Raw genomic sequence first — 17,196 nt, forward strand, 5'->3', positions numbered from 1 at the left:
CCTACCTTGAATAAGAGATGCGTCCTTTTTCAATCGGGCAACATTTTGATAATAGAATTTTTAGCACAAGCTTTTCTGGGAGCTGGCTCCTTCCTTGGTGGGGAAGAGAATGATGCGGACTTTTTAGGCAAATTGAGGCAAGGTATGGCTCCCAACTTCAGTCGACGTCTCCCAGAAGCACCTGCCGCTATGATATCTTCTGGCCGGAAATGTCGATCACATATTGTGGCTCTTGAAAACACAATTAATGGTCCATGAAAGAATAATTGCATGATGCCATTAACAACGTGTCGGCCGCATCAGGTTTGCGCTTAATACATATAAATATCCACCTTTGATATCATAGCGGCGCACTAATCTGGCGGAACACCTCCCATACCATTTACAGATCATAATCTGTCACACAAGAATAGAAATTCCGCAACTCACGATTCTCTTTCAAGCTGACTGATTATATTATCTCTTCTATACGTAGAATCACGCATGGACAATATGAAACAACGTAGTTGCGACCGGTGCTGCCTTTCCTGTTCGTCCTTTGCGAGATCCACCCTGTAAATGACAAAGAGTGCTGAATTACTATTTTTTCGACTAGTATTACAACCAATTCTTCGCAGGCATTTCCAATATCCGATAGCTGTAAATAAGTACCAATATAGTTCTGCAAAACAAATATATTTATATATAGAGTAGGTAAAATGGTACATCCGATCACAGCTAACAAACGAAACTTCTGGATGCCCAGGTCTCGGCGGTCTCACGGCTCTCGCAATAGTGAGCAAAACACGGTTTCGCGCCTGCGCTAATTTGCACGATGACTTATCATTCAACCGTATCTGATTGACAGGCCACGCAGTCACCATTTTATCCCATTCAGTTTTCCATGCCTAATTAACCGACGAAGACGGAACGTGAAATGTATACGGCAGGGTTTCTCAACTTCCTTGTATGACGGGCCGCATTTTAACAGCAAAAGACGCTGCGGGCCGCAGAACAATATTATCATGTATTTTTGGGCTACTATTACATTTACGCTACTGTAGCCTATTTACCAGTCGTATACGGGCATTTTTTTTAAAAATCTATTATAAAGCATTAATGGACAGCGTTCGTGAGTTTGCAATTGCTATTTTTGTGAGAATATGTCTCCGCCAGCGGTGCAAGTCAACTCCTTCATGGCGGGGGCATTGCATTCGTTGCCAAATCGGTATATGCACTCTCAAACTCTTCCAACAGAGAACAGTTATGAGGAGAAGTCTGGTGTTCGAGCTCAATTCTGAGCAAACCAATTAATCCCTCTCCCTTCCTTCCATGGCTGGGAGGCCTGCACCAATAGAGTTACAGAAGTCAGCTTTGTCAAGTAGATGTTTTTCGCTGGTCCCCTCCCGACGTTTGCCCTGTCAGCATCTCCTCTTCAAATATGCCCACTCTGACAAAAGGCACCCAGACAATTGAGCTATGTAATCGTAATGTATGCGAAGTCGGTGGATTCGTCCAATGCTAGACTTAAGTAGTCAGCGGGGCAACGTGTTTCAGAATATGCGATAAAATATCGACTGACATTGCTGTTATCCTCTTCTGGTCACGGTTGAATCAGACAACTGTAGCTTCGAAATTTGTCAGGTGATGTTTTCCTTGCCGCTAAGTTCCCCGAAACACCGAATATTCTCACAGTATGTTAGATTTTTATTAAAATGCACCTTCGCCAGCGATATTCCAAGCAACTTTGAACAATGCTACTGTAACGTCGTCGTCGTCGGGAATATTACCAATGTCCCGAAATATGGATTGCTTGGCTTGACACCTAGCTAGCAACGTTTTTCTAGGAATCAGGCGATATGTATACCTCCAGAATAAACTGTCGTGGTATTATTTAAAGCTTCTACGCTTCGTTACGACAAATGCTCTTCGACAAATATGACACAGTTTTCCATTTATATCTGATAAAACAAATTCATTGTTTCACGCAGAGTTACAGACCCAGTTTTCGACGTTTAATTTCCCGTTCCTTGTTCTTGTTTATATTCAAACCATTCGCGGTGAATGAAACACTCTTTATATCTGTACTACGCAGCGGGATTCCCTTGAACCAAAGTCCAACCGAATACCGATTCGTAACAATAACAGTCTAAACTCGAGCATATATCATAGTGGTTCTCAAACTTTTTCGACACGCCCCTTTTATGACAGTAAAAAATTTCGCGCCCTCCTTATCGTGATATTATAGAATATAAACATGGAATGGCGACGACCTATTTTGCAGCTTCGTTCCGCTTCGCTAAGGCTGTATTCAGAATTGTTTTTGCGTAAACGACTGTAGGATTTCTGGCAATCCAAAAGTTATCTTCCAGAGCGTAGAATTTACTGAATCTGGTCTTGATCGATAGCTACTGTTGCACTGATTCCAAAAATACAAAGTAAAATATGGTCAGGCTCCAGACTTTGACGAAAAATCGCCCTCAACATCTGAAATGCGGATTGTTCAGAACAATCGGATAACCGCAAAACAATGACCCGTTGCGGCTCTCCGATTGTTCGGACAATGCCGATATTTCAGACTTGGAGGGCGGATTCTAGGTGGATCAGTGCCTGATCGTATTAAAATTTATATTATATTAATTTTCGAAATCGGAGCGACAGTAGCTTTCGATCAAGACCAGATTCAGTAAATTCTGCGCTCTGGAAGATAACTTTTGGATTGTTGTAAATATCAGCCTGGCAGTTGGAGTATTAATTGGTATCCGCAATATTATATATTCAACACGGAATTTGGGTTAACCGCAATATTTATGGCAGGAAACTATGCGGCCTACGTCACACCTTGGATATCTGCTTGCACTGCCGGAATGTTTCTATATGTTGCTTTGGTAGACATGGTAATGAAGACCAATTTATAGAGCGCTATGGGCGGTTCTCAACTTACCCTATTTTGTTTCTTCAGTTGCCCGAAATGGATGTCGTAAAAAAAATCAAAGCGCCGCTACATACTTATACTATTTTTTCTTTTACAAAATATCGGTATCATTATCGGTGTATTAATTATGTATCTTATTTCGGTATACGAAGAAAGTTTTGAATTTCCTGGCTAATGAACAGATTTTCCTTTTATTCTGATGGTTTCATTTGATTACAAATTTCATTTAATTTCCGCTGTAGCTAGCGAAGTAGAACTGGATCACGACTGTTAAACAATTCCATACGGCATGCAAACCGATTTGGAGTAATATGGAAATGGTTGTATTATCCACCACATTTATATCAAATTATTTTAGTAAGAATTACTTCTATTAAATATTCCCTGAAGACAACAAATGTCCAGTGTATGTTCATCGGCTACACTATAACCACTGGCAATGATGCTACGGTTTCACTCTAATCAACAATAGGAACCAAGTCTCTGACATTGACACCAAATTCTGAAAACACAAACGGTGCGTACGGAGTTTCGAGGCTTATGAAAATATGAACAGAAATAGAAACCCCAATGCCAAACCGTTATATGCAGGCTACATAGAGAATAAAATAGTCACAAAAATATAATTCTTAGGTATGTTGTCGCGCTGCTGTATCAGTTTTGGCTCAAAAGGTTCCGGGCGTTCACAGAAACTAGAAATGCAATTTAATACTCATGAACCAAATCCCAATGTTCGCGTTTACAGCTAAATCTTTTGTGTTCTTCACAACGCATACGAAGCTGGGCTATCGTCAGATTACGACTGAAGTAAAGGGAGCATAGAAATATTTCAACTTATAACATTGTTAAAGCCACTGTTTTCGCGGTTTATATCTGGTATTCAACTTGCCAATTGTCGTATCTTTGCCAATTCCATCGTTTGCAAATGAAGGTTTTCCCTAGAATAGAGCCCCTATATCAGGGGTCTCCAACTCAAAACGGGTCGCGGGCCACTTTTAAAACTTCGTGGATGCCGCGAGCAGCGTGAATTCAATATCGATATAAAATAGGCGGCGCAGTTAACAACCACGTTTTACAACAGTATACAACGCTGTGCTAGCACCGACGACGGACATAGTCACCACAAAAGAAATAATATTTTATTAATGAACTACAAATACACCAAGAATATAAAGATCATCTCATCACTTTCATTCTATTTCGAACTGTGAACTGCGCATGATAACTGACAACATTTTTCAGCGACTAAAGAATCGACATTGGGTTCGGCTAAACACGGTAGGCCTACTTGCTGGAATACCATGTCCTCGTGTAAAGCTTGATATTGTGGTGAGGTTCCAAGTCATTTTCTAAGCGACTCAGTCTTGGTAGTATCTGAGCCATTGCACATCAAGGCAATATTCCCATGTCTATGAGATAACTCTTCCTCCATGGAATGCTATTACCATCGCCTCAGCCCTATCAGCTATTGAGGAATAGTGATGTTCGGCACCGGAGGATAGCTTATTCTGAACAAAAACAACAATATTTGTAAACTGAAATCAATTTCAGGCGCTCCTGCAGATAACTCGAAGGGGTACGCAAACGACGTCCAATCAGGTATATTTGGGAATGAGCAAACGAAGACTTAAAGGCTTTGTGCCGGTAACAAGCTTCACACACAATTTATAAATGACATGAATGATAACGCGTACGACAATCTTTCAGCTACAGTTCGGATACGGTGACTTTTTGAGAAAAATGATTGCTGCCAAAATGTTTTCACCCTTCAAGTTAATGCTAGACCAGTGGTTCTCAACCTTTTTGTCTTCGCGGACCACTTTTGGGCCGTCACGGACCCCCGCGTCCACGTGTACACTTTAAATTATCGGTTTTCCTCACAGCGCATGGGGCGAGCTACCACCGCACCACGACTGCATGGAACACAGATATGTAACAAACTGTGTTTGCGTGGATGAGTAATCGAAATGCGGCCGAGAATGGCAAAATGATTGGCCAATGGCCACCCCTGTGTTAGAGTCTTAGTGCTGGTGTGTATTCAATCCGCAAATCGTTGTAGTTTTCTGAATTTCATTGTTCGCGTATCAAGGTCTTGCTAGAACATAGCCCTTATCATCTCTAAATATTTCAGATATATAATGTTATGTAGCCTATATCTGCTCGATGTTGAAGTGTTCGTCTGAAAAAAAGGTACAATTACGTAGTAACATTTTGGCATCATTTGATGACTGGTCCGGCCCGCAAGATTTTGAGTTTGACATCCCCGCTCTATACGGCATAAAATAAATAGTCTACGGTTACCTTATCGCTATTTTGTTTTTAGCCAAACACGCCTCATATATATCTTGCTAATTAGCATCATGCTATTTACACACTTCTCGAATAAAATCTCGACACAAAATCAATTCAACGAATAGTAAATCGCTCCTAGCCAGGCTCTTCAAAAGTTATTTTTATGCGGTGTTGGGAATCCAGGAAATAACATCAATCGTTTATTCCCAAAGCTATCGCTACCATCCATTGTCAGCACGCCCTTGTGGATGTCACTTCCTGGTGCGTATACTATGTTCTTTTTCAAATCCTCTTTCACCATGCTCATAAGGTCACGCACATCATGTTTCGCAGCTTTATCGGTGAACACTTTCTTGATGCTTTGAATAAACCATGAGCCTTTCTTAGTTTCGCGAAAGGATACGAAATCAGGTTGGGTAGCAAATGCCAGCATGACATCCTTCGTTGGTGAAACGTATTCTTCGGCGTTAGCATCAACCTCGATTTGGTCCGAACCAAGTATCTTTCCGTTTGGAAGTACTTCGCGTAGCATTTCGTTTATCCACGTACTGCCGTCCGTGTCGTACCCCCCAGCATCTACTTGTGTTTTTTCTATGTTGTTCCCCCGACACATTTGAAAGAAGATAAGTTTCGGTTTTGATTCCAGACTTGGACCAGATGTGATTCTTTCCACTACCTTCTTGACCTCCAATTTACTCTTATTACTTCCGACTATCATGTCGTCTTCCTTGCCGTGAGACATGATTATGACGACGCAAAAATCGGATCTTTCTTGATGTGCAGCGAATTCTCCCACTCGCCAGAGCAAATTGTCTGCAGTAAGATCTGTTTCAACCGTCAGACTGCAACCCATATTCTTCCATAATCGAAACATATCGTACAGGTCTTTGTCCGAACCCAGACGTTCATCGTTTTCACCACGAAACTCGTTATTAACAATTAAGACGCTACCTTTTGGGTGATGCGTAATCGGATAAAATTCCTTTTGTTTTGCGACATGAGCAGGCCACTTTAAATTGTACTTTTGGGTTTCAAAAGTACAATTTAGTATAAAATAAAATTTCTGTCGAGTATAAAATAAGGATTTTTTTTGTTTACCGTTTTTCGGTGTTTGTCAGTTCACCGGAGTCTCTAAGAAACGCATTGGCGGGTTTATCGCTTCCGTTCGGGCCCTGCTGGCTCCCACAGGGGCTGCCTGGCGGTTGGGTGGGGAGACCGGCAGCGGCGGGGGTGCAGATGCCGCACCGCACTGGGGTTCTTCCTGCACAGCGCTGTGTGTGTGGCTTTGCTCGCACGGCGGGATTGATTTCCGCTTCATTCCATTCCACGCTCAGCTCATCTTCCTCTTCCTTTGTTCATTTTTTTTTCTGTTTTGTGATCTATCGCAGCTCAAATTAAATTGCCATAGTAGGCTTCCAAATTTCATGTTTCTCGCTCGCTATAATCTAAACTCTAGCGAGTGAGTGAATTATCTCAACTATGGGTTGTAACTTGGCACGGCTGACGATCCCTGCTGAACTGGACAAGACCGGAATATACTGTTTGTTTGTTTGTTTTGGGGTATTCATGGTGTTTGTCGACTGCTATGGTCATTTACACCAGGCCGCATTCTTCATATTTTCCGTAACTGCCGACTTATAGCACGGCCCACCGATAGGCTTTTGTAAGACACCGCTGACGCGGATGAGGTGGAGTTGCAGTGTATATACCGGCAGTAGGTTGCTTGGTTGAACCAGCTCTTAAGGGGGGAAGGTACACCCAGATCATCAAAATTTTTTATAATTTTTTTTATTGCAGAATTACAAAGTATGAGACTGGCTCTTTCATAAAATATAATCATCTTGCATGATTTCAAGCAATAAGTAGGTTAAAATTCCATTTAAAATCTAGTTTGCACCCTACTTCATGGCGTCTGTGATCTCCTGGCAAACAACGCGGACATCAAAAACAACGAGATACCACCGACGCTCCCGAAGGAACTGGTTAAGCTGCATCGTTCAGCTGTCTCTGACTTGGTTCGCGAACAGTCAGGACGGCCTTGAGCAGCTGGGTGGACCGAAGAAAAACTCGAGGATGTCGAGACGGAGCACGCTCAACTGCGGGACTTTTACAGAGACCATGACAATTTCCGCATTACGATGGAGGAGGAGGGCCCTGACAGCAGCTTCAGGGACGCTTGGGGTGTCCTCGAGGGTATGAACATCCACCTGCCCACCCTAAAGGACTTCTGCGGAACGCACTCGACCGTGTTTCCAACGACGGCACCAGTGGAGGCGGATTTTTCCGCCATCGGAATTGAAAAGGATGACTACCGGGAGAGCCTGACCGATTTCTCGCTCGAAGGCCGCCTTCATGCAAAACAGTTTCAAGAGCTGCAGAAACTTGTGTGATTTTTGGTTAGATCATTAAACTTGAAACACCGGCAGGTGGAGTAACGCAAAACATGAGCTTGTTTTCACATAAAAGTCTCAGTATGGTACCCTCCTACTAGGGATGGTGTGAACCTCATGACGTCACGTGACGTCATATTGTTAATTCCAACCCTACATTTAAGCGAAGTAATAGCCTGTTTTAATGTACACGATACCTAGCGACAACGCAGGATACATAATGTCACGTTTCTGAAGTACATATTGATGTTTTTAACGTCGCCTAATGTATCAACTGGGGCAATCAAATGGTATAATAATCCGATAAAATCAATATCTTCCGTCTCGTTGCCAACAATTTCAAAAAGGACTTGCAAGGGAATATAAGCTTACGCCTTGACGGTCTAGGCCAGACCGGACATTGTATTCAGCGTCCGAGTATTACTACGTTGATTAATTGAGCAGAGTGTAAATCGGGTTCCTATTCTTGCTACCGCTATTACCTCATTACCAAGTTATACAGCAGTAGCCAACACCCCGATCGCACGGATTTAGTTTTTATGATACAACAAACATGTGCAAGCAGGATTGACCCCGTACGCCTGGGCTAGATATTTTACATCAGACAACGATATCAATTTAAATGATCGGTTGAATAAGTATCATTCGCTGACTACCTACAATCCTACATGTAGTGTATTTCGCTCTTGATGTATTGTGATTGCGGGTCACGCTCACAGCAGAGAGTCAATAAATATTTACAAACGGAAAGCTGGATATTTCGAGCAAACTTTTGTAGCGAAGCAAGTAAAATTTTTGACGTTTTCAAGGTGCATGCTCGTTTAGTGTTGGTTTTTTTATGATGCCAGCGCCATGCATAGAGTGGCCCGCAGTTGAAATGCAGTAAATTTCAACGAAAGATGTTATAATGAAGTGAAAATTGTAATTTATGAAGAAGGTTCACAGTGCAGAACCTACCAAGGTTCCTTTGTGAACGTGAACCTCTAAATTTCTGAGGTTCACACACAGAACGCGAACGTGAACCTCTCGTTCACACCATCCCTACCTCCTACGCCAGGAAAGCCATTTTTCATAAAAGTATAATTTAGTATAATTTAAAATTCTGGTTGAGTATAAAATAAGCTATTTTTGCTAAATTGTACTTAAGTACAATTTAAAGACCCCTGGACATGAGCGTGGAAATCTTTCTCATCTGCCTTAGTTATAGACGTAAAATTATCACACTCCGCCCAACCTTTATCTTTGTGCGCTTTCTCGTCTTGCTCATCTTGCCGTGGGTAAACGTTTATCGTAACGGGACCTTTGAATGTAGGGTATCCTCCTGATATTAGTATGGTGGGTTCCATATCGAACTTTATTATCGCAGTAACTGATAACCTACAGGTACGTTCTGTAACACATTAGACAGATGAATGTTGTTAAGGAATCAGCATGTAAATCATAACTATTAGGAAATCATAATAGAGCTGGAGAGGTCGCTTGCGGCATATATATCAACTCTCGCGAGAGATAGAGATGGTTTGTCAGCTTCAACCGATTTGGCGGTACTGATAACTAGGGATGGTGTGAACCTCTGGAAGGTTCTGTGTGGACAAGAACGTGAACCTCGTGACGTCACGTGACGTCATATTGCTAATTCCAATAACAAATAGTAGGGATGGTGTGAACCTCTGAAAGGTTCAGGTTCGTGTGAACGCGAACCTTTTTGAAAGGTTCTGTGTGAACACGAACGTGAACCTCGTGACGTCACGTGACGTCATAATGCTAATTCCAACCCTATCTCCCAGTGAAGTGATAGCCTATATTAATGTACACGATACCAAGTGAAGACTTGGTCCATATAATGTAGGGTTGCCATACGTCCGGAATTTCCCGGACATGTCCGGAATTTCACTGAAAAAACTGCGTCCGGGAGGAATTTCTAAAATATGCCTAAATGTCCGGAATTTTGAAGGCTTGAAGCAGGCTCAAAAGTTTTTCGTAAATCCACATGAACAATATATTTTCAAGCGTATTTATGCTATTCAAAATTCTTCTTCGCGTCGCTCGCGAGTTAATGCAACGTATAATGATATTAGTATGGGCACCAGGCACCACCCTCGTCAAAAATGCGATCAAAATAAATATGAATAACCATCATTTACTGAAATAAGTCGGATTGTAAGCTAACGGTATATTCCTAGAGTTGGTTAAGGCCGATTGGATGCTTCAGTCACGGACCGTGGTTCCAAATCTTGGGGTAGTTTGCCTTTATCTGGGGATCGCGATGACTCTGGACGTAATCAGCTTTCCTAGGCTGTGAGTAAGTTTAGGCAAGCTGAAGTTTTTTAGCAATCAGCTTATCAAGTTTGGAACTTTGCCACGGAACATTTTCAAGTTGGAAATGAGGTCGCAACCATAAAAGGTTAGAAATCACCGGATGTGCAACCTCTGGTGCACTTTATAGTAGCCTAATATATGGAAGAATCAATATTATTGACGGAATTCATACATAAAATTTAACAGCTTAATGCATGGTAAGTGCCCAATAAGTTACATCGACCACCCTATGGTGGGCCCAAGATCCGTGCTTTTTTTGGCGGAAGGGGGCAGAAAAATGTTGTTTCGGATCTGATTAATACACATAACCAGATAGCCGCACCGACCTAACAAACACAATTCTGACAGGCCAGATACGGCCCGCCAGACGATTTCATCCGGACCGTGGATGAATTTATTGCAGACCCTAACATGTAGCAATCACCAGAGCTCACATTACAGATGGCCCAATTCATGACCTATGTTCAGGCCGTGTTATTTTTGGCATTTCAGGAGCCAGATGCCAAAACTGCCAAAAATAAAAATTTGAAAATGCCAAAAATAAGCAATTTTTGGCATATGCCAAAAATAACGCGGCCTGCCAAATAGTCTATTTCGTTCATGGTGTTGTGTTAACAGGACCGCGCTACAAGCGAGAAGAGCGTTTGTGAATGGCAGGTTTCTTAATCTGGGTCCAGCCCACCCATTAGGGGTGAAAGCATGTTGTCCTAAATGGTGTGGGCACAGCGTGATTGAACGGCTGACTGCATTTGGTTTACGTCATACTTTCCATTTGTGCAAAGGCAATTTTACGACCATTTTTGACCGGCTTATCGAGCACTAAATTTGATGAAACGGGTATCAATGAGAAGCTGCCGCAGTACTGATTATTAAAATATAAATTATATTCTGCTCATGGAGCTGGAACCCCCAAAATCAACCACGATTTTTGCATTGTGATCGAGTTGAACATGTGACGCACCAAACTGTCTGGCTATTTCTGAGCTGCATAGTCTCGTTTTGCCAGAGATTCTTGTTGCGTCAATGTTCTGAAACAAGCTAACCTTCCCAGGACTCTTCCATGCAAGTTGGTAATATTAAAGCCACGTGAAGTAACAAAAGTCCTCCGAAAATATATCGGTAGACTGAAGGAGAAATGATAGTCGGGCTACTAAATAGAATGTGTTGAGAGACAACACAGGAAACTCCTGGAAAAGGATCGGGAAGAAAATTCTTGCCGCGATGAGATCGCTGGCACTGGCGAAGTGATCTCTTTTCATGATGCATGGAAGCCGGTTCGGCCCTCCAAAGATATTGAAGCTCTGAAAACCTTTTGTGGATGACTGGCAACATTCTTTCCCTCAACGGCTACTGTTGAAGCCGATATTTCCCAGCTTCGCTGGACGAGAAATGAATTTAGGAGAATCTTAGCTGACCTGAGTTTGGAAACACTGTTACAGTGCAAACGATTTAAGTCTATTCAACAGCTGTAACAATCAGCTGTTGAGCGTGTTTGTTGGGCTTTTCTTTCTTTCTTTTTGGTTCATTGGTACCGATTCCGATGGATACTGCACATTTTGTGGTTTCGTTTGATATTATTAACCTATGCAATCGTTAGGTTTATTCTTCTTCTTATTGTTTGTTGGCACTGATTATACGTGGATGCTGCACATTTTGTGGTGTCTTTTGACAAACTAGCCCAAATAAAGCGTTTTTGTGACTAATTCGAGGCTGAAACTATCTATTTAGAGGACGATGCCAAAACTGCCAAAAATAAAAATCAAAAAATGCCAAAAATAAGTTATTTTTGGCAGTTTTGGCATATGCCAAAAATAACACGGCCTGCCTATGTTCCACTCCAGTCCTGTATAGTGTATACCAGCTGCATCCCGCCGGCCAGACGATTTCATCCGGCCCGCGACGCGATTCAGTGCTGGAAACGACTATGATTCAAGTTAAAAACAAGGGCAAGGATTTTGAGGTAATATTTTGGAACCATTTGATTGGTCCGGCCCGCGCGCGAGTGCTCTGAAGGTTTCAATCTGGCCCGCGACGCAAGTTGAGTTTGACACCCCTGGTGTATACACTCGATGAGCAATGCTTTGCTAGTGTGATGTCATATTGACGGACAACGTGTTGAACCTCATTTTCGAAATCCACTAGTGGACGCTAAAGAGTGTCCGGAATTGGCTTCACAAAAATATGGTAACCCTAATATAATGCCCCAATGCTGAAGTACATATCGGCGTTTTAAACGTCGCTAAATGTATCAACAGCGGTAATCAAAGTATATAATAATTGCGTAATATCAATACATTCCGTCGCTTCGCCAACAATTTCGATGAGGACTTACCAAGGAATATATGCTTATGCCTTAACGGTCTTAGCTAGACCGGACAATGTGTTCGGAGTCTGAGTATTGCTACATTGATATTGAGCAGAGTGTACAACGGGTTTCAATACTCGCTACCGATACCACAAACAACAACAAGTTATGCAGCAGTAGCAAGCACCTTAATCGCGCGGATTTGGTTTTAATGATACAGTAAAGATATCAAGTCAAGATTGACCCCGTACGCCCGTTCGATTTTTTACATCATCGATTGGTTGGATAAGCATCATTCGCTGACTACGTATATCGCTCGTGATGTTGTGTGATTGCGGGTCAAGCTCACGGCAGATAGTCACTAAATATTCACAAACGGAAAGCTGGTTATTCCGAGAAAATTTTTGCAACAAAGCAACTAAAACTTTTAAGGTTGTCGAGGTGCATGGTGCATGCTCGTTAAGCGTTGATTTTTTGTGCTGCCAGCACCATGCATGGAGTGGCCCGCAGTTGAAATGCAATAAATTTGAGCCAAAGATCTTATAATGGAGTGAAAATTACAATTTACCAAAAGGTTCACAGTGCAGAACCTACCAAGGTTCTGTTGTGAACACGAACCTCTAAATTTCCGAGGTTCACACACAGAACGCGAACCTGAACCTCACGTTCACACCATCCCTAGCAAATAGCCTATATTAATGTACACGATATCTAGCGAAGACTCGGTGAAGATAATGCCACAATGCTGAAGTACATATCGGCGTTTTAAACGTCGCTAAATGTATGAACAGCGGTAATCAAAGGATATAAATTTGCGTAAAATCAATACATGCCGTCGCTTTGCCAACAATTTCGACGAGGACTTACCAAGGAAGAAGGAATATAAGCTTACGCCTGAACGGTCTTAGCCAGACCGGACAATGTGTTCGGAGTCTGAGTATTGCTACATTGATATTGAGCAGAGTGTACAGCGGGTTTCTATACTCGCTACCGATACCACAAACAACAAGAAGTTATGCAGCAGTAGCAAGCACCTTAATCGCACGGATTTGGTTTTAATGATACAGTAAAGACATGAAGTCAAAATTGACCCCGTACGCCCGTCTGATTTTTTACATCAGAAGACGATATCAATGTCATTGATTGGTTGAATAAGCATCATTCGCTGACTACGTATATCGCTCGTGATGTCGTGCGATTGCTGGTCAAGAACACAACAGAGAGTCACTAAATATTCACAAACGGAAAGCTGGTTATTCGGAGAAAATTTTTGCAATAAAGCAGCTAAAACTTTTAAGGTTGTCGAGGTGCATGGTGCATGCTCGTTAAGCGTTGATTTTTATGCTGCCAGCACCATGCATGGAGTGGCCCGCAGTTGAAATGCAATAAATTTGAGCCAAAGATCATATAATGGAGTGAAAATTACAATTTACCAAAAGGTTCACAGTGCAGAACCTACCAAGGTTCTGTTGTGAACCCGAACCTCTAAATTTCCGGGGTTCACACACAGAACGCGAACGTGAACCTAACGTTCACACCATCCCTACTGATAACATATGATACGTATGCTATGCATCTACAATAATTCCACATCCTATCAGAAGGAAAAACTCAGCACCGGCATCGTACGACGGAACCTCGACCAGCATGGTGGTTATACCTATTATGTACAATGTATAGTGTATATATTGCAGTTTGCAATGAGAGTGGGCCTACGTGTGTGTGCTGCATCATCAGAAAGTGAGTAGCGCATCATATGATGTGTCTGCTCTGCATCTACATAAATTTCCCATCAGTTCAGATGGCACAGTAGCGGAAGAGTAGGCTACAACGGAACCTCGACAAGAATGGTGATTATTAGGGCAAGTTTTTGCAACTTTTTTACAGCTTCCGGCAGCTTCCTAAATACTCGGAAGATATGTAGAAGGCTGTTTTAAATTGTTTTTTAAATCAATAATCTATAGAAGAAAACGGGGCATTTTAAAGATTTTCCAAATTTTGGACAACCCTAGTGTGCAACGAGCGGATTCAGGCCTATGAAATTGATTCATTTCTCGGCCAACCCCTTCTGCGTCGGGGCACATCAAGAAGTAAAGTTTTGGCAAACATACCGCTCATAAAATATGGTGCCAAAAACATCAGCACCACAGTAAAATCTTTTTTTTTTTTGGAAGAACTAACATCATTGTTCTTTTCAGTACCTTCCTAAATATTACTGCTTGGTAATCTCTGAAAATTTTACGGTCCTGGGCCTATTTCTTCTCATCGTTTTTGAGTAACTGTGTATTACCCCTAAGATACTCAAATTGGTGGTAGAAAATACTAACATGATAATTCATAAGTGAAAAGAGATAAAATACTAAAATCTAAAGATACTCTAAAAAGAAAACAAAGGCCTAGTGATAATGTAGAAATATAAGCGTTTGCTGTCCCATACATTTGGCTGGTAACTATCACTAAAACAGAACAAAACTCGAGGATTTATGAAAAAGTCATGAAACTGATAAATGCATTTTAGACTCCCAATGTCACTGTGCAGTTTCCGATTTTACTGGGTTACAAACGGTTTGTTGACTCCCAAGCAAGAAGTTATTAGATAAGCCTGCCCTAACGACAGACGATGTGGAATATTTCGAGTCAATTATTTACGATAGGAGTTTGTAACAAATGATGATACAGTTACGGTCTCCAAAAGAAAATCAGACAATATGTGAATACGAAAAACTAGCCGAGTATGAAGTAAAGATGCATGAATTAGGAGAACAATCAAATCAAAGTCAAAAATTCGCACCTTTGTGGGACGCAGCATATTTTTGTTCTTGATTTTGTGCGGCACATGCACCGACTTACGTTACACATACACACGATATGTGCATATGCATACCATGAGTAGCCTACATGATGTGCTTAGGCCTATGCCGCTAGAGACGGAAGATGCAAATATAGCCCTGTAAGTCTTTCCAAGTCTGTATCCACCACTGAGCTATATAAACACCCCGCACTGTTTCGTGCCCCTAGCCAACTCACATTGGTAGAAAATACTAATTATTCATAAGTGTCAAGAGAAAACTATATTCTGAAAAATACAAAGGCCTAGTGATAATGTAGAAATGGAAGCCTTCGTTGTCTAATACTTTTAGCTGGTAACTATCACTAAAATAGAATTAAACTTGAGGATATATGGAAAAGTGATGAAACTGGTATAGCATATTTTTGTACTTGATATTTGTGCGGCACGTACACACGATCTGTGAATTTGCATATAAAGGGTGCAAGATGTGCTTCGGCATATGCCGCTGGAGAAGGAAGGTGCAAATATAGCACTGTAAAAGACTTTCCAAGTCTGCTACCACCCCTACATGCTATCAAGGTAATGCTGAGCGCCAAGCGGGCAAACCATAAATACCAGTGTTATTATAATCAGGTCTTCGGTCTGACCCGGCCGGGAATTGAACTCACGACCTAGCGATCAAGAAAATGGACGCTTCACCATACCGCTAACTTGTGGTTATCAGTATCTCATCCACCATTACGCTATATTTGATGCAGTTAGTTGACTCTATTCAGGAATCTCAGGATCAGGAAGAAATTATATATTTGAAAATAATTGGTGAACCATTTGATGGCCGATTTTTCCACAGCTTCGATATTTCTTCAGAGCTTTGAGCTTGCTTGTAAGATGTGTTATTGTATTCTTCTACATAATACATTCGTCATACAATTTTTGATGGTCAAAATGCAATTTCTGGTAATAAATAACCGATTTTGTGATGGGGTGTCAAAACACCCCACGGAACTTACGGTGTTGCAATTTGCCAGGGTACTAACGTATGGTTAAAATCGTTGTAGTGAATAGTGAGGTTCACGAAAACAGAACCTACTACATCCCTGCAATATATCTCCATAATGATTGGTGTGTTTGACTCATCTTCACCCTTTGGAACGGGAGTGAAAGCACAATTTGATACGGAATGTGCCTGATTTACACCCCACGGTATGGTGGAAATCTGAAGAATACACCTCATCTTACACCCATAGAGAATACACTTTTTACTTCTTATGCATGGATTTCTCTGTAAAATAATCTATGTATCCATAAACAGTGTACTATAGCGTTACCCCAGAGTACCGGAATTCTCCGAAGTACATGCGTACATTCGTACATTAGGGTTGTTCAAAAATAACTTTTTTTTCCAAATCTCACTCGCCTAATGATTAAATCGTCATGTTGTCCCAGAAAACGATGCACGCCAAATTTGACTCAATTCCAACCAGTAAAGACCGTGCAATCTTGAATTGAAATTTTCAATTTATTATTAAAAATTAAAAAAAAAAACTCAAATTTTTCTGTCAACCCCATGAAATTGTTGAGCTGTCTTCAGAGACGATGCAAAACAAATTTGAGTCAATTCCGACTTGTAGAAGCGGAGTTATTCGAGTTTTTCGTTGATAATTATCGGATTATCCTTGATCCGGGGATTATCAACGAAAAACTCAAATAGTTCCGAACGATAAGGGCCAACTATTTCCATATTATTAATGATATCACGAATTCTGGTCAGGCAACATGCTAAAGGAGAAATGGATTCCGGAGGTGGTGATTATACGTATACAATTGGAATTGAGAGTCCATGCTGTTGTATCGTGTGCTCATGTTCTGGAAACAAAGTGGGCGATGCAACATATATTTTCTAAGTACATGCACACAGAAATGGAACTGCAATATGGAGGTCGTGTCAAGTAAGTGCAACAGTGAAGATATATATGATCCGAAATTTCGCAACTGGTTAAGAAGAGAAGATGCGCAGTCGTGGCAGCTAGAGCGTAACGGTACGCTATAACAAATCATTTAGTTGCAATTCCATTACGTGGCTCTGAAGAAAATGGCTGCATTCAAAACTGCTTCTCGATTTGTTCTATAAATTGAGAGCATATCGCAGCGCAGTGCTCATTTAAGACCCGAATCCTAGTCCAAG

General features: G+C 41.4%; 3 protein-coding genes across 4 annotated transcripts in view; 1 reads left to right on the top strand and 2 right to left on the bottom strand.

Moving 5' to 3' along the window:
- LOC145438187 (zinc transporter ZIP10-like) overlaps positions 1–2,912 on the top strand; it is a 107,955-nt gene extending 105,043 nt beyond the window's left edge. The window contains exon 11 of the mRNA XM_080315557.1: positions 2,797–2,912. Within this exon, the coding sequence (XP_080171683.1) occupies positions 2,797–2,897 (101 nt within the window). The 3' untranslated portion in view covers positions 2,898–2,912. The remainder of the gene's footprint in view (positions 1–2,796) is intronic.
- The window catches only part of LOC145438215 (uncharacterized), a 171,199-nt gene that overhangs the window by 477 nt on the left and 153,526 nt on the right, over positions 1–17,196 (bottom strand). For both annotated transcript variants that reach the window (XR_013914881.1, XM_080315608.1), the window contains exons 4-5: positions 430–552; positions 6–231 (exon numbers count right to left, since the gene is read on the bottom strand). Coding sequence is in view for 1 of the 2 variants with exons in the window: in XM_080315608.1 (XP_080171734.1) it covers positions 30–231; positions 430–552 (325 nt within the window). In the remaining variant the exon portion in view is untranslated. The remainder of the gene's footprint in view (positions 1–5; positions 232–429; positions 553–17,196) is intronic.
- Positions 5,299–9,004, bottom strand: LOC145437095 (caspase-2-like). The gene is made up of 2 exons (XM_080314267.1): positions 8,756–9,004; positions 5,299–6,193 (listed from the first exon to the last, which is right to left on the bottom strand). Exon 2 carries the CDS (start codon positions 6,078–6,080, stop codon positions 5,355–5,357), a length of 726 nt encoding a protein of 241 aa, XP_080170393.1. The 5' UTR covers positions 6,081–6,193; positions 8,756–9,004; the 3' UTR covers positions 5,299–5,354.

This window comes from Botryllus schlosseri, chromosome 4 (assembly GCF_051294905.1).
Source record: "Botryllus schlosseri isolate E-star chromosome 4, Bs_hap1, whole genome shotgun sequence".
NCBI classification, from domain to species: domain Eukaryota; kingdom Metazoa; phylum Chordata; class Ascidiacea; order Stolidobranchia; family Styelidae; genus Botryllus; species Botryllus schlosseri.

Coding starts and splice junctions, on each gene's coding strand:
- LOC145437095 (XM_080314267.1), bottom strand. CDS start 6,080: ATGTTTCGATTATGGAAGAATATGGGTTGCAGTCTGACGGTTGAAACA.